The 21,493-nt window shown below is 45.9% G+C and overlaps 4 protein-coding genes across 6 annotated transcripts; 2 read left to right on the top strand and 2 right to left on the bottom strand.

Annotated features, from left to right (window-relative positions):
- Positions 1–148: 148 nt before the first annotated feature.
- Positions 149–3,282, top strand: LOC118507413 (trifunctional enzyme subunit beta, mitochondrial). The gene is made up of 5 exons (XM_036045876.1): positions 149–386; positions 1,014–1,179; positions 1,260–2,157; positions 2,228–2,401; positions 2,503–3,282. Exons 1-5 carry the CDS (start codon positions 320–322, stop codon positions 2,614–2,616), a joined length of 1,419 nt encoding a protein of 472 aa, XP_035901769.1. The 5' UTR covers positions 149–319; the 3' UTR covers positions 2,617–3,282.
- Positions 3,283–6,157: 2,875 nt separating this feature from the next.
- On the top strand, positions 6,158–11,511 carry LOC118507409 (cathepsin L-like). Its single transcript, XM_036045870.1, has 5 exons — positions 6,158–6,600; positions 6,700–6,836; positions 10,033–10,241; positions 10,322–10,449; positions 10,547–11,511. Exons 2-5 carry the CDS (start codon positions 6,744–6,746, stop codon positions 11,143–11,145), a joined length of 1,029 nt encoding a protein of 342 aa, XP_035901763.1. The 5' UTR covers positions 6,158–6,600; positions 6,700–6,743; the 3' UTR covers positions 11,146–11,511.
- Positions 11,512–13,544: 2,033 nt separating this feature from the next.
- LOC118507411 lies at positions 13,545–14,540 on the bottom strand. Its single transcript, XM_036045872.1, has 3 exons — positions 14,424–14,540; positions 14,025–14,233; positions 13,545–13,841 (listed from the first exon to the last, which is right to left on the bottom strand). The coding sequence occupies exons 1-3, from the start codon at positions 14,521–14,523 to the stop codon at positions 13,629–13,631; spliced, it is 522 nt and encodes a 173-aa protein (XP_035901765.1). The 5' UTR covers positions 14,524–14,540; the 3' UTR covers positions 13,545–13,628.
- Positions 14,541–14,714: 174 nt separating this feature from the next.
- Positions 14,715–20,313, bottom strand: LOC118507407 (inositol-3-phosphate synthase). 3 transcript variants are annotated; one of them, XM_036045865.1, is made up of 4 exons: positions 20,150–20,313; positions 19,673–19,824; positions 16,139–16,837; positions 14,715–16,064 (listed from the first exon to the last, which is right to left on the bottom strand). In XM_036045865.1, exons 2-4 carry the CDS (start codon positions 19,790–19,792, stop codon positions 15,192–15,194), a joined length of 1,692 nt encoding a protein of 563 aa, XP_035901758.1. In that variant the 5' UTR covers positions 19,793–19,824; positions 20,150–20,313; the 3' UTR covers positions 14,715–15,191. The 3 variants fall into 3 exon arrangements, with proteins under 3 accessions (XP_035901758.1, XP_035901761.1, XP_035901760.1); XM_036045868.1 differs by having other exon boundaries at positions 19,991–20,245; XM_036045867.1 differs by having other exon boundaries at positions 19,673–20,245.
- Between the last annotated feature and the right edge of the window lie 1,180 nt (positions 20,314–21,493).

Raw genomic sequence — 21,493 nt, 5'->3', positions numbered from 1 at the left:
ATCCGAAAAAACGCGTTCGTTCCATCGGCTTGCAATTCAAGGCATTTTTCTTATAGGACTTCCAATATTGCATGGTTTGCCTATTGGGTAGCCCGCAAGAAACGCGCATTCATGACGTACGTCATATTCACTCAGAGATGTTCGATTATCCGGGGCTTGCTCAACCAACACGAATAAGCGAAGATTTATTCGGCAATCTCGCCGTCTTTAATTATTCGGGTTGTCCCTTCGGTGGAATCAGACAGTGTCGCTCGCTCCGCTGATTTTGTTCGTTTGTTAATTAGTGAAACCGTTTTGTATTTCTATTTAACGCTTTACCATGGCCTACAATTTAGTGAACCTTGCAAAGTCTACCTCATCCTTAACTGGAAGTCTTGCCAAAACCGGTAAGTGTTAGCCATTGTTGACGATCAATCGTCAACGAATCTCTAGTTGGACTTTGCCTTCGGCCATTATGGATGGGATGGTTTCGGAACAAACGAGCTCCCGTTTTGCTGGAATTTGTTAGCAAGCAAATAGTCCTAACTTATTCCAAACAACTGTTTCATAATCGGAGTCAGGAATGTTGGCGCTGGATAGCTTACTGCATATATGCAAGGGTCCGCTGTTTGATCCCGTACAAAGTAGAAAGTTCAAAGTCCAACGCATCAACACCGATGGGCACCAACACCACCACACTTGGCACGTCATCGTATCGGAGCGTTTTGTTTTGAAATCATCGCTGCTGCCCGTGGCCGAACCGCGGTTACATGACATGGGTTTGCTGCTTTATCAGCAACCCGGACACCGGTCAATCCTGTCGGCGGTCTGTTTATCTCCTTGCTTAATCGCAACGTTTGATCAGTTTTTTTCTTATTTGGCAAAGGAAACCAACGTGACCAGAGATTTAGTTTACCTTTAAATTTGCTGATCCTTATCATCTACACCCACAGCGGAAAAATTTTTCCGCAACACTACACGTGCTTTCCGTAAACAACGACCTTATGGTTTCCTTCTGTTTTTTCTAATTCTAGCCCTTCGAAGCATTAGCACCACGAACACTGTGTACGAACCCCGCCGGCTGCCGGATAAAACAGGCAAAAATGTAGTACTGGTCGATGGAGTCCGCACGCCTTTCCTAACGTCCGGCTCGGACTACTCGAAGCTGATGCCCCATGAGCTAGCCCGCCATTCGCTGCTGTAAGAAAGCGTTTCATTCCCCTGCAACTGTTAGCTTCTTGCGTTTGTAGATTAAACACGCATACTATTGTCCATTTTAGGAGCCTTCTTCGTAAAACGAAGATCGACAAAGAAGTGATCGACTACATCGTGTACGGCACGGTCATCCAGGAGGTGAAAACGTCCAACATTGCACGAGAAGCGGCGCTCAGCGCTGGCTTCAGCAACAAAACCCCGGCCCACACCGTGACGATGGCGTGCATTAGCTCCAACCAAGCCATCACGACCGGAATGGGACTGATTGCGACCGGCACGTACGATACCATCGTAGCCGGTGGTGTCGAGTTCATGTCGGACGTTCCGATCCGCCACAGTCGCAAGATGCGCTCGCTGATGCTGCGTGCCAACAAGGCAAAAACCGTCGGTCAGCGATTGCAGCTGCTCTCCACCATTCGTCCGGACTTTTTCGCTCCGGAACTCCCTGCGGTCGCTGAATTTTCATCGGGCGAAACGATGGGTCACTCGGCGGATCGGTTGGCAGCGGCCTTCAATGCTTCCCGCCAGGAGCAGGACGATTATGCGCTGCGTTCGCACACCCTAGCCAAGGAAGCACAGGACAAGGGTTACTTTACCGACCTGGTACCGTTCAAGGTGTCGGGCGTAGACAAAACGATCGAGAAGGACAATGGTATTCGCGTGTCGACGAAGGAATCGTTGGCCAAGCTAAAGCCGGCCTTCGTGAAACCGTACGGTACGGTGACGGCTGCTAACGCATCCTTCCTTACGGACGGTGCATCCGCCTGTCTGGTGATGACCGAGGAGAAAGCCAAATCGCTCGGCTTGCGCCCGAAAGCATACCTGCGAGACTTTTTGTACGTGTCACAGGACCCTATCGACCAGCTGCTGCTTGGCCCGGCGTATGGCATCCCGAAGCTGCTCAAGAAGGCCGGTCTTACGCTGAAGGACATTGATACATGGGAAATTCATGAAGCTTTTGCTGTAAGTTCCCAGCGACGATGGACTGCACTTGGACGAAGTGATTCACTTTCGGGTTCGATCTATATTGCAGGGCCAAATCATCGCTAACCTGAAAGCACTGGATTCCGACTACTTCTGCAAGAACTATCTGGGACTGAGCGAAAAGTTCGGTGCGCCGGATATGTCCAAGTGGAACAACTGGGGAGGCTCGCTGTCGATCGGACATCCGTTCGCGGCTACCGGCGTTCGTTTGTGCATGCATACGGTGAGTAGGCAGAATACGCTGAAATTATGCTTTAATCAAGCGAACAATTGCTGTGACCATTATGACTAATGTTTACCGTTACGGCGGTCGTGGGCTTTCAGGCAAACCGTCTAGTACGCGAAAATGGACAGCTCGGTCTCATTGCTGCTTGTGCTGCCGGTGGACAGGGCGTTGCCATGCTGTTGGAACGACACCCGGAAGCTAATGCCGAGTAAAACAAAAAGGAAGAACAAATTGTTCCATACCAATTTGTCCGTTTCCCCACACCAACCATCAGCATCCCCAACCCCTTCCCCTCTTTTCCGAGCATAGTTAAAACAGGAGAGATTCATCGTCGACGCTCGAGAGACACTGAGCGTATTTACTGATCCGTTATTATGTTTTTGTTGAGGTCTTAACTGTCCTGCTTTTTATTTTTATTCTGCTACATTAAGACGACCGTAGATCCTAAGATTAACCGCTAGAGAAAGGAATAATGCTTTCTTTCGTTACGTACATAAGGTATAATTATTTCCCCCCCAAATTGCTCGAACATGGGTCTACAAGTGAATCGACATGGTGCCGCAATCTTGCTCCTGTCGCGCGGCCGCACTTGTATGCAAAGAATGGTTCAAACCGGCAAGCCTGTGCATGTGCGGCTCGCGTTGCAGAGAGTGAGTGGGTTGAATAAATTAATCAAGCTTTTTGTTACTAGCGTACGATTTAGTTCAGTGCAACCACACGGAAAGGGAGCTAGCTGGGGAGCATTCTTTAGGCTCCATGTATCTTCCATCTCTTTGTGCGAGTGTGTTTCTGTAAGCTTTAATATATAGAACAATCATTCATTATGTATAGCGAAGGTCCAAATACACGAATTTTTGATACACGATAACTATACAATCGATAACTGGAAGGTTTTCATGACAATTTACCTACAGATGACACTTATGCAAGTTGAACTGGTTTGTAAGATAAGTTAGTAAAAGTAAGCGGAAAGGATATTGATATTATGGTCTTGTCACAAGGGTAGGGATGAGTTACCGATTCGGCACAGCATTTTTGTACAGCGGTACGTGGTTTCTGGCGAGGAAAGAGATGATAATGATGAGTTACAGAGCAATGCGCACCGCCCGTATTGCAAATATTCATTCATTGGCATTCATTGCGATTATCATCGCATCGTCGTACTGCTACTTGAGTGCAAATTTAAATCCTCGATGATTCATTTGAGTTATCACTAGAAGACCACCGCGCCGTTCGAGCGCTACAGAACTTACAGAGTATTGAATCGGCAAACGATGATCGAAAGCGAAACAAATGTTACGCCTATCATGCTCCACATGTTTACAATTAACTGTCTTTTTTCATACAATCGATCCATACAACAACTAATCAAGGTCTTCTATTTTGTTTCTATTTCAATCTATCTTCTGCTGTCAATAGAGCTGATTAAACCTTCCTTCTGATTCTGGTTAGAATGGCAAAAATCTCCAACACATATCAGGTGAAGGCGTATACTGTCACCAAAAAGCATTCGCTTAGGTTGTCTTCTCTTCAATCTGGCGGTAGATAGAGATCTTCTATCTAGTAATGTTCGTTGGTGTTTTCTTGTCTGGCAGAAGCTTATCACAGCTTTGGACAGAAGTCTTCGAGTTGGAGATTAACGAGGTGAAAACCAAAAATTACCTTCAATTGCCCTGCCAAAACATACTGGTGTATGTAAGGGTGACGTATAGAAAGTGGGTCGCAGCATCAATAACAACCTGGATGCGTACGCCTTGTGCGGTCGTACTAATTCTTCTTCCTTGGCACTACAACCTTGAAAGGTCTTGGTCTGCCATTTCTGGCTTTGATGTCCCGAACCAAAGTAGTCAGCCCTGCGTACGGGGAGGCGGTCTGGACGGGATTTGAACCTCGGTCCTGCCGTGTCGTCTCGGCCACCGGAGTTACCCCAACGGTCTTAACTTTTCTAGGCAAACTCTACATTATAGCGACTGGCGAGACAGGCCCTGTTCGTGCGAAAACAAAACAATGCCAGGCTCCGGTGGGTAGGTCATGTCATGAGAATGGCACCGGACAACCCAGTCCGTAATCTAATTGAGATGGAGTGACATCGTTAATGCGTTCAAATATAGGACACTGGATTGGCAGATCCGGAACTCGACTGCGAACGGTATCTAGGTCTTCTAAAGCACCCCGACACGGTTGTAGCGACTGCTAAGTAAGTAAGCAATAAGTAACACGGCTGCTATGTCCAGACACTGTAGTTTGAAAGATTGACGGTTCGCGTTTGTTTATAAAAATTGATAATAGAACCTGGAAAACCCCCACGGTTCGTCTAATTAAATAACTTTTCATTTATTTTTAGAGGCTTTGGGTCATTCACCCAACTTAAATGACATGTTTCAGTAGTTCTGCATAACCGTTAACTTTATGCGTTTTGCAGCTATTGTTGAAATGACTAATTCAATTGTTAAATCTTGTTTACTCGCAAGACACTAATGATAAACCTCTTTTTGTGCCTCAGTGGGTTGAATGCTATTAATAGCTATAACGAACAGTAGAACGATAATCCACTTAATGTAAGAGTTTGGGCAAATAGTCGTTGCTTCGTTCAACGCTCACAAAAAAAAAACTTTTCTTAAAAAATAAACAAACTATAATTTTGTAAAAAGCGATTAAATAGCATGGTGCGTGCCTAAGTGAATAACCCTTCCGTTTACAGGATATACGTGTCAAACATTTCATTTCCTTGCAGCAATGATAGCGGCTTGTCTGGCGTGTTCGGCAGCAAAAGTAGAACGGGCTGAAGGAAGATGACGAAAACGCAACTCCGCAAATGACGCTGCTCTGACACTCAATGAGTTCATCAGCATCAATACCGACTTCCCTGATAAGATGTCCTTTCAGCTGAATGCCGCCGCCACCCACTTCCGAGCGCATCACACCGTGCTTCATCTTGAAGCTGATCGAGGCGTGAACTTTTACCCAACGTGCCGAACCCAGCCAATCGCCCTGGATACACTAGCAGGAGGCCACCGATTGCGTGCCAGCTAGCCCGTTGACTGACAGCGTAGTAAACAGTCGTGACCGACACCCGGAGAATCTGGAGCAGTTTCCGCCGGTTCGTGTACGTACGCGAGAAGGGCAAAGATCCTTTTGCGCGCTGGCCAATTCTTAATTGGCGCAGGATGCTACGCGCCTGCTGTTTACAATGTAAGGCCGGTACGCATCGTTTACATCATGTCATCAGCAGCATAATGCTATAATATTTTGAAATACGCGACGCCGATTGTTGATGTTTCGAGCCAACGCGTTTCGTTTGGTAGACGAAGCAAAAGAGCAAAACATATATTTTGTGATTGGAGCGTTATCATCATGGATGCTGAAATTGGTCTTTATTTATTGGTTCATTCATCCCTGATCAGCTGTTCAAACAGGAAAATCGTTTCGCTTCATAGTCATCGCGATCTAGGCACGGGCACAGGCACGATATGAATCAGCTCTTCATCCCGTTTTATCGCGAATTTATGGGTCATAAATTCAAAGAATTTGCGATGCAATAGTCGTCATCTTTCAGGAAACTTTGTTCTATCTTAACAACAACAAAAATGCAGGCCGTTCCAAAGTCTATTACAAAGATACTAACACATGGAGCGCAGCCGTGGTTTTGTAAAGCTACATTTTCCGTTACGACTTTGAAATACGCAGAAATAGAGCGCACAATGTAAACACAATCAAACGGTGCGAAGTATTTGCAGGGTTGCTCAGCTCAGCGTATGTAGCATCCGTACAGGGACATTTGGGTCAGCCAACAGAAAAGCGAGAAACAGTACCGTCAGCTGCGCTGCCTAACCCTGCCACACTGTCGTGCGCACACACACACACACACTTTCAAAGCGGTCCTATACAAACCGTAAACAAAAGAAACGGCTGGCACTTAAATAGGAGGATTGTTCGGTGGGAACAGTTCAATCCACTTTCGATTCCCACGGTGGGAAGTAGTGCGTGCTTTAGTGTTTTGTGCTGTTTGTAGGTTTTTTGTTTGCTTTTTCCATTAAAAAAGCATAAAGTGTTCTTGCTTTTAACAACCGACCAAACGAACGTAGAACGAAAAATCTTTTCCTGAAGTGAAAAGGCCAGTGATTCACACCGCTCCCTTGCTTGTGCTGTTTGCGACGTCATTTTGTGTGTGGTGGTTTGCCTGCCATTTGCAAAAGGTTAGTAGGAGCAAACACACGGTTCGACCCGAACTTTTTCAATGTGATAAGCAGCCTTTTCCCTATCTAATTGCGTTTTTTCGTCACTTTATTCATCAGATCTCTTGCCAGCTTGAAATTAGAAGAAATAAAGACGCGTAGCCATGAAATTTCTAATACTCATCGTTGGCTTTGTCGCAGCCGCTAATGCGATCTCCATCTTTGATCTCGTGAAGGAAGAGTGGACCGCTTTCAAGGTAGGTGCGTCGTGCGTATTGGAACCTCCATAGCAACCAGCATAATGTAGAGAAAAAGATGTTTGCTTTGACCAGCAGTGTTTGGGTGTGAAAAGAAGCAACATTCGCGTAACAACCTGAACGAGCATATTGCATATTTCCCGGTAGAGAAGTAAAGCAAAGCCTCGTCACGGCTGTTTGCCCATCTTTTTTTTTTTGAGACAGTGGGCGTTATAGCTTGTTCCGGAAATGGTCATCGTTAGTTTTAGGGGGGCACCACTACAACCAATTTTTAACCCAGGAACGAATGACTCCATCGAACCACCGCTCAGGAAGATAATAGAAGGGCTGGAAAGGCGTAACAACACAACACTGAAAACCAAGCGCGATTACGCGATGGATGACGCGAGATTTGCCGTTCGTGTTTAATACGTCGCGCAATTTCATTATCACGTCGATGGCCAGCTGATCCGGGAACTGTTTTTCTGGGTCATTAGAAAACGGGAAAGAAGACCGCAACAAAGCGGAGGATGCAAGTTTACAAAATGGCCCCGTTTGTTGTGCCATGAACTCTCGTTTCGGGGACGTCCCGAAAAAAAGAACTGCTTTATTTCGCCAAAATTCAGATCATACATCTGTGCCTTTATTCTTATCGCTCAACACAAAGGAGAGAGAAAGACTTGTTTGACGACAACAGCGAACCAAGAGCGAGCATAAAAAACAGGGGCTGCTACGATTTGTGTACAGCAGTAGTAGTGGGATGTCTGCTTTGGTCAAACGAACGAAAACATCCCCCGTGATTGAGTGCCAAATTCGCATTTCAATGCCATTGTAGCAACTGTACGCAAAGGTGTGTGCGTGTGCTGTTGATGTTAGCACCGCTCAGCTGGCTATGTTATTTGCTGGTCTTTTTATGCGAATCTTCGTTTACAACCCCACACACCTGCGAACCAACATAGCGGCAGCAGAAACACACCAACCTCACCCGTTCAATGTTTTGATGTTTTCTTCATCAAGCTCTGTGGATGTATGGATGGTGTCTTCGTCGTCGTCGATCTGCTCACTCTTTTCTGTTCGTATTTCGTTGAAGCGGGATCGCACTCAACGCAGGTATAGAGAAACGATCAGCTGCCAACAACCTTTTTTAAATTCTTATTTTCCTTTGCATCTTTTACCAAAAAACAAGGAAACACAATGCACTAGGCAGGTAGATAGGGAATATGATGGAATTACTCTTGAATGTGTGTTGGTTTGTTTGAAAATGTATGACAAACCCACACTATTATCAGAGATCAATCAGAGAGAACTAAATCAGAATAAGGCTCTGCGGGCTTCACACAATGACGCTGTATTACGCAATCGGAAAATTACGATGATCAAAACCTCTGGAAATTATTACCAAAAGCATCATCCATCGCATTTACTTTTCATTGTTTCATTCTATGGCGTTTTTCTATTCGTTTAAGTAATTGAATCAGTTTCGTTAGGCTGGTTCCTATATCAGCTAGAACAAATCATGACTAAAACTCGCACTCCTAATTAAGATAAATGCGGGTTTGTTCTGTCCTTTTTCCTTTGGCAAGCTTTTCCATAACAAGTCCCGGATGATTGACCCCTAGCAAAAGCATATGACGGTGATCATCGGCGGCTTATGTTGTTGGCATTGAATATCAATCTTTCGACCCTGAGACGACGGAACGTGAAGATTGTACAATGTGTCCCTCCCTTCCATTTATGCTGGAAGTCCAGTTTTTGCCATTATTATACCCTCTTGCCTTGCCTTGCCTTGCCTTGGAGCTGAATCGCTTCGTGCCGCCACTATTAGGCTTCCTTTGTTGTCCAGCCCAGCTACTGCTCTCGGCCCATGTTTAGAGATAAGGGAGAGGGCAGTGTAGTGTGTCATGCATGGTATGGTGCTCATCAGAGTGTACACCCTTTTCGATCACTTTTGCATGATGCAATATCGGGGCGTGAAAATGCCAGCTTTTTCAATCGGTTCTTATCGGCACTGATGCGTTGGTAGAATTGTGAATGATCATTTCCCAATCCCGTCAAACTGATTCTCTCTATGTTACGCATAAAATTAATCTTTATTTTACATTCGTAGATGTTGTGCTTATGATAACCTTTCGGCCCCTGGTCTAGAACGAACGAAACACATACTCTCACAGCTCGTTAAATGTTGATGTGGATGACGCACTTAAAATTGTCTCCCTTTTGTGCTTGCAAATACGTCAAATACGCAGTAGTAGGTGACTATTTTATAGAAAGATGAGACGGAGATTTATGAAGTGTGAATTACATAAACCCGATCTTCAAAGTATTTGTTTTTACAGCACACACACACACACACACACACCCACTCGCCCTTCGCTCTGCTTGGAATGTTGCTTTGTTCCCTCTATTGATCGTATAGTTTTAGCATTAGGAGTGCAAATGAGTCAGATTCTCTGGACCTAAATGAGGTTGTTTTTGTTTATGCCATTTCTTCTTGCACCGGAACCTTATGTCTGCTGTTTCGCTCAATGAGAGTGAGTAACGACGACAGGGGACGGGCGTCAGCAGCAACAACAAGTGGCAATCGCGTACGACGCTTCATGATGGCGACGCGAGCAACAACCATATTGCTGCATACTGAACCAGATTAGTGTCCGCGCCATTTTGCGCTGCACGTGTGCATGTGAACTGTCCGAGTATGTTATGGAATGGGGCGGCATCGGTCAAAATAAGCCTTATCGAAACACGTGCACAATCGTTTCCATGTTGCTCCAGGAACCCAAGGGAAATCACCGAGCAGCAGATAGACATACTTTTTACACCCATTATATGTATAAACCATTGATAGTTTATATTATGGAGAGGGTGGAGCAAAATGCAATTTTTCAGGCACACGAAGCTTCCAAAGCATATGATAAACAAACTTCAAAATATCATCCAGATTATATTATACTTCCTCTTCGTGATGTGCCCTTATTTTGTTGCATAAATAAATATCGATACAAAGTAACGAACGAATAACTGCCGCTTTCCCATGATTTCTTATGAATCATCGTTTCAATTTCTCGCAAAGTTTGTTTTCCTCTCTTCAAACTACTTCCTTGTCGCTTATGCTGACTAAGGGCATAATGGTTCAAAAGAACATAAATGGATCATTACGCATCCGGTTTCATTGGTTGTTTATGCTTAATATCGTTCTTTATTCTCTCTTCCATTGCAGTTGCAACATCGTAAGAAGTACGAAAGCGAAACGGAGGAACGTATCCGCATGAAGATCTATGTACAGAACAAGCACAAAATTGCCAAGCACAATCAACGCTACGATCTTGGCCAGGAGAAGTTCCGTCTGCGCGTGAACAAGTACGCCGATCTGCTGCACGAGGAGTTTGTCCACACGCTGAACGGTTTCAACCGCTCGTTCGGAAATGGGTAAGTGGCCGTCCCCTCCCCATGCCATGTCCTCCGGGGCCCGTGAATAGTGGGGAATTAATTTCGCTTTATTGCTGTAGACCGCTGCTCCGCGGTGAGCTGAAACCGATTGACGAGCCCGTATCCTGGATTGAGCCGGCCAACGTTGAGGTACCGAAGACCATCGATTGGCGCACCAAGGGTGCCGTCACCGCAGTAAAGGACCAAGGTGCGTTAGTAGTTGCAAGCGACGTTTGTTTTTAGTTATTTAAGCAGTTTGGAGCACTTTAATTGTGAATTCCTGTTTGCCCCCCACCCATTATTAGGACACTGTGGCTCGTGCTGGTCCTTCTCTGCGACTGGCGCACTCGAGGGACAACACTTCCGCAAGACGGGCAAGCTGGTGTCCCTGTCCGAGCAGAATCTCGTCGACTGTTCGCAGAAGTACGGTAACAATGGTTGCAACGGTGGCATGATGGACTTTGCGTTCCAGTACATCAAGGACAACAAGGGCATCGATACGGAGAAGTCGTACCCGTACGAGGCGATCGACGACACCTGCCATTACAACCCGAAGGCCGTCGGAGCTACGGACAAGGGCTTCGTTGACATTCCGCAGGGCGATGAGACCGCGCTGAAGAAGGCACTGGCCACGGTAGGTCCGGTGTCGGTCGCCATCGATGCATCGCACGAATCGTTCCAGTTCTACTCGGAGGGCGTGTACTACGAGCCGCAGTGTGACTCTGAACAGCTTGATCACGGTGTGCTGGCCGTCGGTTACGGTACGTCCGAGGATGGCGAAGACTACTGGCTGGTGAAGAACTCGTGGGGAACTACCTGGGGAGACCAGGGCTACGTTAAGATGGCACGTAACCGGGACAATCACTGCGGTATTGCTACCACGGCAAGCTACCCGTTGGTGTAAGCCAGGCAGCCAAGGGAGCATGCTGCCTCGTGGCGAGTGTATGCGGCATTTTTTTATGTTGTGTGATATATACAAATTAATGGCGGGCAGGGACGGCCGAACAAAGCAGAAAAACGAGCACACAAACAGATACACACACACATACAAGCTTGTGCCAGAGATCGCGCGGGTATTCGATAAACGAAAGGAGCGAATCATCATCTGTATGCCATCAAAATCATCGCGTTTGAGTGTGTGTGTGTGTGTGTGTATGTTGTGTTCTTTGTTAAAGAAGGCGAAATTCGTAATTTAAATTAGGTTTTAGCTGTGTAAGTTTACAAACAAATTAATAAACGTAAAGCGTAGATATTACGGAAAAGTTTAAAAGAGTGGATGTTTGCTTTTGTCGTTGTTCCATATCGATTTCTTCAAGCTGCGAGGTGTTGAACTGGAACACTGAAGTACGCGAGGCACGGTAGGAAGAAATGCGAAAAAGTATGGTTAAGAAATCTCATTGTTAACCGATCACTTACAGCAATATAATCAACTTCATAGGATGTATGTGACATGGCATTAGCTGTACAGCTGACGGGGATAGAATCCGAAGATCCGCAAATGGCTCACAGGTTCTCGTACCCTAGCCTAACTATATGATATGCTCGAAACGGGCTTCACTGTAGAGGTCCGCGGATTTAATCCAAGAACATCGACATTAAGGCTTAAAACTGGTCGTAGTCCTAGTTCTAACGAGTCGGGTCGGGGGTGTAGGAGTCTGGGTCTGATCCCAAACCAACGGAGGTCGATCTTGCGTATGCTCTACTACACCTACGGGTCAACCTGAACTCGTTGCCTCCACGGGTTGAACTCGATTCCTATAGTGACGAACCTGACTCCGGATCGATCCGTAAAAAGAATCGAATGACACATCACTTTAATGCAAAACTCCACATGCAAGCTAGATTCATCAATTTCTTGTGCGCTTCCGAACACCCACAAAACCACGTGGACGTTTTCGGATGGAGCCTTTTCTATCCAGACAGACCACGTGCTGATATGCCGAAGACAACTGAGTTAAACTGTTGCACATCAGAACGTATCGAGGGGCCAACATCGATCCAAATTCTATCTTAGTGATATCTTAGACTCAGTGATGCGTTGCAGAATCGTCCGTCGCTGTGTTAATGAGGACTAAATCAACACGCATGCCTGTCTCAACTTGGACTCCTCAAAGAACATTCAGGCAAACAAAGCCACTTAAGGTGACGCTCTAGAAACAAAAATGTACTTTTGCTGCTCAGAAATGCTCAGAAAGATTTTGCAGGATCCTTTACAATGACGATCTATACAGTGATTGCACCGTCGCTCCGGTGGATTGGTCAGGTGATGAGAATGATACTGAAAGACCCAGTTTAGGCAGTTCAAACGGACAGAGCAGGCGTGGACATCCCAAATAGAGGTAGAGTGATGGCGTTGATGCGATCCGCTAGAATGGCCGGAATACTGGATTGGCAGTCGATGGTAATACACTGTTAATGAAATTGAGGATTGGTGCAGCAGGCCAAGACCGCGAAGGGGTTTTAGCGCCCGATAAATAAGTAGTATAGTTTTTCAAACAAATTTAGCTTACGTGCTCCCCATCTTAAACAATATTGTACCTTTCGACTATCTCTTATGGAGTGACGATTTACCCTGTCGAGGTTTGTTGAGTGAGCAACAAATTTTCTACTTTTTTACTGATTTGCCATAGGCCTAACTGTTCAGTTAAATTAGTTATTATTGATGCAGATTGACCCAAGAGAGCAGTCGAACTGGCGAATTAGTCTTGAACATTTGGTTACAAAGTTGTCCCCTAGCGAAGTTGAATTCTCAAAGTCAGCTATGGGCTCATTTAGGTTGGCAGTCGGAGGGTTTTGAAGCTCATATTTAATGTTGAGCGACAATTGCGGAATAGAGAGATAAAAATCCTTTCTGACTTGCTACCGTTTTGGCCGGTTGGTTATGGTATTCCAAGCCCAATAATTAGGCCCTACTACTTATAATCTTGCCAAGATTGAAAGCTTGCTCGGGATGTTGTAGGGCTATCCTTTTCCCGACTACAACCGGAATTCAAATGGTTGTGTTGGCTTCAACGGCAAACTTCTTACTTAGGAGGAGTGCGATTGTAATCCTAAGTGGGTTAGGTTAGATCAGAAAGTAGATACTATCACTCGAAATCACCACCTCATCTTTTTTTCTAAATACCACAAAACGGACCTTTTGATCAATAAATTGAATAGTGGGTACATTACCTACACACATAACAGCGACTTTTCTTTTCTTTATGGTGTTCCATCAAAATCGCCCAAATTCGTGCCAGCTCTCTTGTTGCGCTTCGAGGCTTTAGGATGCACATCATCTTTCCATGGTTCTTTACCAGCTTCCGATGTTCCATGTTAGACACAATTTATTTCACGTATGCTACACCAACCAACGCGCCACGTATTTTACACGACATTTCTTCCGCTTTAGATGAACTTGAAGCGACGGTCAGCGTACGACACCTGCCCGGTGCGGTACTGCTGTTCCCGCTGGTCGCGCTCGTACTTCATCATCTTAGCGTACACGATGATCGGTATGACGACGGTAAACAATCCAATCTTGAACGAGCGTCCGGTCGGCTTGAAGTGCTCGTAGTGGTTAACGCGCATCGCCTGGAACCGTGCTAGACCGGTATCGAACTGAAAGAGAAGTAGAGCACATGCGCTAGAGTATTGTTTAACTGGTGGCCGCCCATCAACGCCCCAGCCAGGCAGAGCTGGCCCGGTACACATCCGGAATCCGGTATCCGGATCTGGTCAGGTTGATGACATAACCACCATCATCATCAGCTATCGGAACGGAACTGTGGAAGAAACACTTACCACACCACCGCTTTCCCCGCGCAAATGGTTGTGCGGGTTGGTCATCGTGCGCCAGTACTCGTTGCGGAGGGCCGCACGCCGAGCGACCTTTTCCTGTTGGCTCATGATGATTTCAAAGGGACAAGATCGCGCACTGGTTCGCCGTGGGAAGAACGATTCTTCTGCAGTTTTTGTTGTTTTCGCAGATCTGTCAAATACTTGACGACGATCTAGCAGGCGAATAAAAAAGGTTGGTTCATATTGTGTTTTTCGTTAAATTTCGTGTTTGATCGAAATCGACAATTTTATATGAGACACGATATTCTCAATGAAAAGATTAGTTTCTTTCCAGTCAAAATATTCATCTGAATTTTACTTTCAAATTATTCAAATTGGCTTTGCTGGAGAAAATAAACTCACCTTTACCAGATTTTGGTGGGAAAAAAAACTTAACGATGGTTGGTTGCTGTCTTCGACGACGATGAAACTTTGCTGTCGATATTCGCGGAGCGGTCGACATTCGTTAAGCAAGACTTTCACCGAAATTGTTTTCAAAAGCAGCCGACGAAACGCGCCCACTTTTACCCAACCCCAAAAGAAGTAAGTTTAGTTCATTTATTTTACTCACATATTAAACATTCACCGCACAGTTTTGTACTACAGCAGAAATGATACAGGGATGTAAAATCAAATTGCACGAGAAGAATAATGTCGCGTATTCACAATTCCAACGTACAGTTTATTTTCGTTTTTCCATACATACGCTTACATAGTAGTACATGTTTACGAAGCCTTAACACTAGACTGGAGAAAACATCCGGGGAATGGAGAGCCGGGTAACTGCGGCTCCACAAGAATATTGTAGCATTTTGTTTGTCTGTTTGTCGCTTTTTGTTTGCTGCCTGTGTACAGTTCAGTTCTTTGCTTCAGCTTCTAAGACAATCCCTGCCTAGAGGAGCATGATCAATACAGTGCTTCTTTCTTCAGGTTGAAAAGATAGAATTTGCGAGGCAAAATAGTGCCTCTAAGTTATTTAAAAAAAAAAAAAAACAAAAATCAATCAAGTGGTCTATACTACACTCGCATAGAAACCATTGGGATCGTAGGGTGGGAGAATGGGAAAAACCGTTACCATGCACAACGAATGCGCATGTGGTGCGTCCAAAGGTGAGTTTTCAAATCCATCACCTAGTGACTGCTCACTTTCTCCGAACGATGAGCGTCACCGTTGTGCACACCATTGCATTTCTCGCTGATACCATTTGCCAGGGGTACGGCACCATTAACACGTGCCTTCTTCGCGATGTGTTGTGCCCCTTCCGACTGGTTCTCGCCGACGGGCAGATCGAAACGGTGCTCCAGCGTCATGTGACTGAGCGGTGGCAGTCCAACGCAGGCGCGCAAAATGTTCTCGATTGCCGTTCGCTGACGGAAGAGTGAATTTACCACCGGCGTTCCCTGCGGTACCAGCGGCGCCTTGCACAGGTAGCTCAGCAACGAAAGTACCGACCGGAACGGCACAAACTCTCCGCCCGCTGGTTCCGTGCGGCGGATCTGGATGCGGGAACAAAGTTCGCCCAAAATAGCCAGATCTAGGATGAGTGGCGTGGCTAGCAGCGAATCTTCGCAGGTGTTGTGAATGACCAACGTATTGTGGCCACCGAGCATGATCTGGCTCGTGTACTCGTCCATCGCCCGCTTGCTGTCGCCGACGTATGGCACGTACTTGATCACGACACAGTGATCCGGATGTTCGTCGGCACCGTAAAGGATGTGGTTGGAGGCGACCATATCATCCACCACGTTGCTCTTCGAGATCTCCTTCGAGCGGAACTGCTGCGGGGCCGAGAGATTCTTGCCATCGTTGTTGCCCAGATGGTTGTAGCTTACGATCGACACGGGCTTGATGCCGGCCGACACGAGGAAATCTACCAGCACAGATTTGAGCTTCGTTTGTCCTGATTTGAAATCGTCGCCGGCAATGAACGCACCGTAGTGTTCCGCCATCTCGATCACTCCGGGGACAAATGTGTTTTGCGGGGATCCGTTAATGTAGATGCACTGAAAATAAATGAAAAGAAATTGAAATGTTAAATCAAAACGAACAATTTCTTGGCGGAAACCAATCGTCTTACATTTTCGGCAATTGCGGCCATCGCGAAGATCGTCGATGGGGAGATCTCCGAGTGGTTCTGCTTCAGCGAACGTTCCAAATCAGCCATAGTGGTGTTGAGTCCTTCCTTCACCTCGGCGAAACGTTCCGTGTTGGCCGTCCACAGGATGACCACCTTCTCGACGCCCGACTGTTGCTTGAACTCGCGGATATCCTTCACGATCTGCTGATACTGCTCGTAGCGCGTTCCCTGGATCGTGTTATCCGCCCGTTCCGCCTGATTGGCGGCAATAAAGTCCGGGTCGTAGATTGATGGTCGGGGACGCAACTGCGCCAGCCGTTTGTACACCTGATCTTGAAGCCCGACCTCGAGCACCTGCGCCCGCTTCATCGCTTCGCCAATGTTCATCGAGCTGATGTCCCAACCGTCGACGACGATATCGTTCGGGTTGACCATCGGCACGAGCTCGTTCATCGGGATGTACACATCCTGCCCGGATGCGTCCGAGCCGAGCAGCACGGTGGACGACTGCGTGATCGAGCCGTACCAGTTGGCCTTCTGGATTCCGTGGCGCGTACGCCACTCGAGGCTGTGTTTGTTTGCTTCTAGGGCGGCGGTGAGCGTCGACCCGTTGTTGCCACCCCAGCCAACCAGCATCAACCCCATCCGTGGAACATGGCGCTCCGTGCGGATGTTCAACTCCGTAGTTTCAGGTTTCACCTGGAAAATTAATATTTTGTCGCACGGCACGCGAAAGAGCGAACAAAAAAAAGGAATTAAAGTTTTTACTAATGAACCGACCTTGGACTTGACCCACGCCACCTGCAGTGCGCGATAAAGTATGATCACCGTCTGGTGGAAGGATAATATATTCTAATCACGATCGCGTTCCCATCCACGCCTCTGGGCGACCGTTTCCTAGGTAAGACGCTTTGCATAATGTGATGTCTCCTGCACGAGAACGGGTTTAGAATGCGATCACCGCCCGACCGCCCGAATGACTGGCTGCTTTTGCTTTATGTTGTGCAATATACAAAAATAAATTGGCATTATCTGCGATTCGATCGTGGCGATCGCATATTCCGACCCTGCCCCGGCACTCGCTTCATCAGCCCCTCACAGTGTCTCGGGAAGATATACACAGAACCGGCGCGGTCGCGCATCATCCCTTCCTCATTCCCACATTTATTTTTTCGTTTTGTTCGATGCATATTTCGTAACTGTTGCTAACTTTTCCATCAACCGTTCTCCGGTGAGATGCGGGCAGGGATTACGTTCTCTTCATTATCTTGCGCAGGGACGTCGGTGCGCCTGGTCGGCGTTGTATTCTAATCGTGCGCAAAGTGCTCATTAGACCCCGGGGTTGGGGCGGACTGTGGCACGGACGCGCGTATCAAACCGCGAACGCCTCATCAATCAGGTGACAGCAAACAAGCAAATGTTAATTGTTCAAACTGACAACAGGAACACGTAACACGTGTTCCGTGCGCCCACAATCGAACTTGGAGCTTGGTGACGCCGAAGACTATGCATCAGCCCCCGTACGTAATCAACAATTGGAAGGTAAATTTGAATACAGTTTTTACACCAATCACTGGGGCGAGCTCTTATCAGGCTAAATAAAGAGATAGCTAAAATAGACGCAAGCCGGAAAAAGGTCCGGTGGTGGTACAGGAATGCTACGATCAGATCAGATGATTGAGGAGTAATCATTCTGGAACCAGCGCCCCAACTGTTATCGCTATCTAAATATTTATTTTCACCCGAAGATGTTGATAGTGACAAAATAAAGGTTGATCATTGAAAAGTTCAATGTGCTTTGCTGGAGTATGATTTTGGAAACTTTGGAACTTTCCAAACTGTCCCATGACGCAATGGAATTAAAGGATACGCTAAGGCGATTCTGCTTGTGTAGCAGCGAACTCTGAACCTCAGAAAATTAGCTTTGCCTGCCATGCTGTTCATATAAGTCAAGTAACTCACTTGACTCTTATTTTCCGAGTCGATAACCGTACCGGTCTTCGCTCGGCAGGACCGGGGTTCAAAACCCATCTTGACCACCTCCCCGGACACATGATCGACCATCCAGCTACGGGTAAAATCAAGTCACAGAATGTCAGAAATGACATGCCACCGAAGAGAGAAGGCGGTGATCGGGATGGAATTGGATCGCCTCCTGTCTTGTGAAAAAATCATCTTCTTTGGGGTTTCTGTTTTGCCATAGCTAAACAATCAGCAACGTGGAAGATGATGATATAACGCTTGAAATAAATCACTCAAGTTTAAATAAATCTGCTTACCACATCGGTCATGCAGCTTCAGCATGATTCTCACTAAGTTAGATAAAAAAGTGACATCAAACTGATCGGCTTCTCCCATCGGGCGGGATTCCGTCCGCTTATCTAGACCGACCTAGTCGGCGGCTTCAGATCGTACGACCATTTGGCGTGAGTCACCGAAACGAAACGATTTTACCGTCATTTTTACACCTGTTATCATCGGCTGATATTTTTTGACCGAGGCTTAAACAGCTTTAGCCTTACCGTAGACAGTAAGTTAGGTAACAATCAATCGATCGTACATTTGGAAACGAAAGAGACAGGTGTAAAATTAAATTACTACACGCGATAAGCAATCTTGCCCAATGCGTGCATGATAAGCCGAGATTGACCACCAAACTTTACCGAAAATTGATGGATCATGTGTTGTGGTGGTTCAACTTTTTATCGTATGTTTACTGCAACGAACCATGCATTTGATTCGATCCGCCCGATGTTCTGTGACCAATGTTACGATACGATATTTCTCTACGCTGTCGTTTGCCTCTCAGCCAGTCAAAGCAGCCAGGGTAAATATTGAATCTAGCAAAATACATACATCCATGGGTAAAAGGGGCGATGTGTTCCTGCTGTAGCCGGCTATCAAAGCCCGGTTTGCTTAGCTGTTTAGCGGACCCATATCAGAAATCATTCCTGAAACTTTGCCTTTTAAACTTCATCCACAGATGCTAGAGAATCCTTACGTTGGTACCGCTTCGCTACGTGTAAGCTGTATTCCAAAAGCTTCCAAAAATCCAAACACTTTAATATACGTGCGTCACAGGTAGAAAGGATGGCTTTGTTATGACAGCAGTTTTACGAACGCATGTGATAACCACTTGCATCGAAAACTTAGATTTTCGAAGGAAGAAAGGGACACTTCTTTCCGCATGTTCGCGCCGGCTAGCTGGCGGGGGAAAATCGATTTCCACTCGTACGATATGCCGCGATGCTATTTTTAGAACCATGGAACAATCCAGTTCCTTCTTGTCCAGTATCATTGTAACACAGAATTTGCAAGTCCACGCGGTAAGTAATGGTTTCGATCGATAATTCCTGACCATGACCCTGGAGGAGCATTTGCCATCTCCACGCCTACTAGCGGAGAGAGCTTCGTACAGCTTTTCACACATTTCACACGTCTACCTCTGTTCCCGCTTCTATGGTCCCATCTTCGGCAGGTTGCCGTGGAAACGCCGTACACTTGGTTCGCACCGGAAGGTTGTGTATAGCTTACCGTGTATCCGCTTGGGCCGCTGCTCACCACGGTGGTCGTTTGGTACTGGTAGTCCACCTCAATATGTTCGTCCGTGTAGTGGACGCTCGGTGAAAGAACCTTCAGCTGTGAGGATGCCATGTCTGCTGCGTTAATGTATCCGTTTGAGCTGCCTGCGAATAATCACATACACACTGCGGGTATCAGAATCTAACACTGCTCCCTGCACAACAACTTTCGATGCACTCTGTGGCGATTATGCTGGTGAAACACACACGCGCGGGTATGGATGGATGAAAGCGGGAAATAGTGACAGACAGCACCGGAACGGAATGCTACCTGTTCTGTGGACACTCTGGTCATAAAATCACTCAGCAAAGTGAAGCAAAGTGAACGCACGGACAATAGGTATCCTTTTTGGCACACGAAGCTAACAACGACGAATGGTCAGTAGTGGTGGTGGTGAATGGTATAGCTAATGCGAATGCTTTTGCCTGCCTTTCGGTATTGATGCGGTGCGCCCAGGTAAAACAGCGGTGACGGTGATTTGATCCTATCGGAGATGAAAACCGAACGCAAGTGGTTCCGCCGCGTCGGGTACGGTTCGTATTATATACTACCGCTCGCCTACAGTGTCTCGAACTAATCGAGGCAAACACTGGAAAGCAAAGAAATAATTTCCATAATGTGTGTTTCTCAAACATAAACGCGCTTGGAAAACACTCACACACTTTGGTTTGGGGTCAGACGCACTTAATTTTTTTTAATTTTTTTCATCTAAATTGAGCTATGTTGAAGTTAAAAAAATATTTTAACTTTTCCATTCCGAATCTATCCTACCGTTAAATACACTTTCATTGCTGGATAAACTTCAACAAAGATTACAGCGAATAGGTGGATGTTACATGATGCTGTTGGTGTGTACCACACGTCTCACGTGCGTATCGCGACAGAAGCGCAGACGAAAACACGAAGCTGTAAATGCAGGGGACAGCAACCCCATGCAAAGAGTAGAGACATTTAATAATTTCAGATTATCGCCGAGAACTCAAAGCGTGATGACTTGGGGCCTTTTTTTAATCTATAACAGTTGTTGACTAGTATACGAAAGCACGCAGGATTAACTAACCAACTGCCGACAAAAAAATGCCAAGGAGAAAAGCTAGAAATTCCACCCTCTAATAACTAGTTCAAACCGTTCCAGTTCCAGTGCACGAAAAGCTGGTTATAGAACGTTACAGGCTCATTTCTATTAAATTTACATGAAGGATGAAATAATCTGTTCCACGCCAAAACGATGCTTGTTTCAAGTTCATACAGTTATTATCAAATTAAAAACACAATCAGTTTTTTATTATTTCCCAAATTTTGTAATTTTTGTATCGCTTTCGAAAAAAAGTTAAAGCTAATCAACCGAATTCAAATCTGAGATCGATTTTGAAAATTAATTTTAAAAAATTCGAGCCTCGTGAACAACAAAATCCTTTCTATGGAAAGACCTACGGCTATGAGGTCTATTTGGTAGATGAGTCTTGGTTGGATGCTCCCTCTTGATCAATCTCGTTATCAAGTTTTTCATATGAAGTTTTGAAAAATTGTAAGCAAGATTTTGCTAACGAGTGTAGAAATCGTTTAGATTAAGGCATAAAGAATATTTTTAGGCCTAATTTTAATTTTAAGTTGATGAGCCCTACCCGGGAGCAACAACCAAGAGCGTTTAGAGATTGATAAGATAAACTACATCGCGCACCGTACACTTGTCTCATTACGAAAAGAACATTAGATAGAGACCTTTGTATAAATAGGAGTGATGAACTTTTTTGTTTAATTTGCTGTTTATTG

This window comes from Anopheles stephensi, chromosome 2 (genome assembly GCF_013141755.1).
Source record: "Anopheles stephensi strain Indian chromosome 2, UCI_ANSTEP_V1.0, whole genome shotgun sequence".
Taxonomy (NCBI): domain Eukaryota; kingdom Metazoa; phylum Arthropoda; class Insecta; order Diptera; family Culicidae; genus Anopheles; species Anopheles stephensi.
This window is presented reverse-complemented; position numbering and strand designations above follow the sequence as displayed.

Coding starts and splice junctions, on each gene's coding strand:
- LOC118507413 (XM_036045876.1), top strand. CDS start 320: ATGGCCTACAATTTAGTGAACCTTGCAAAGTCTACCTCATCCTTAACT. Junction 2,158..2,227: donor AAATTCATGAAGCTTTTGCT/GTAAGTTCCCAG, acceptor TCTATATTGCAG/GGCCAAATCATCGCTAACCT. Junction 2,402..2,502: donor TTCGTTTGTGCATGCATACG/GTGAGTAGGCAG, acceptor GTGGGCTTTCAG/GCAAACCGTCTAGTACGCGA.
- LOC118507409 (XM_036045870.1), top strand. CDS start 6,744: ATGAAATTTCTAATACTCATCGTTGGCTTTGTCGCAGCCGCTAATGCG. Junction 6,837..10,032: donor AAGAGTGGACCGCTTTCAAG/GTAGGTGCGTCG, acceptor CTTCCATTGCAG/TTGCAACATCGTAAGAAGTA. Junction 10,242..10,321: donor AACCGCTCGTTCGGAAATGG/GTAAGTGGCCGT, acceptor TTATTGCTGTAG/ACCGCTGCTCCGCGGTGAGC.
- LOC118507411 (XM_036045872.1), bottom strand. CDS start 14,523: ATGTCGACCGCTCCGCGAATATCGACAGCAAAGTTTCATCGTCGTCGA. Junction 14,234..14,423: donor CCCACCAAAATCTGGTAAAG/GTGAGTTTATTT, acceptor TTCGCCTGCTAG/ATCGTCGTCAAGTATTTGAC. Junction 13,842..14,024: donor GCGGGGAAAGCGGTGGTGTG/GTAAGTGTTTCT, acceptor CTTCTCTTTCAG/TTCGATACCGGTCTAGCACG.
- LOC118507407 (XM_036045865.1), bottom strand. CDS start 19,792: ATGGCATCCTCACAGCTGAAGGTTCTTTCACCGAGCGTCCACTACACG. Junction 16,838..19,672: donor GCGGCCCAAGCGGATACACG/GTAAGCTATACA, acceptor TTAATTTTCCAG/GTGAAACCTGAAACTACGGA. Junction 16,065..16,138: donor TGGCCGCAATTGCCGAAAAT/GTAAGACGATTG, acceptor ATTTATTTTCAG/TGCATCTACATTAACGGATC.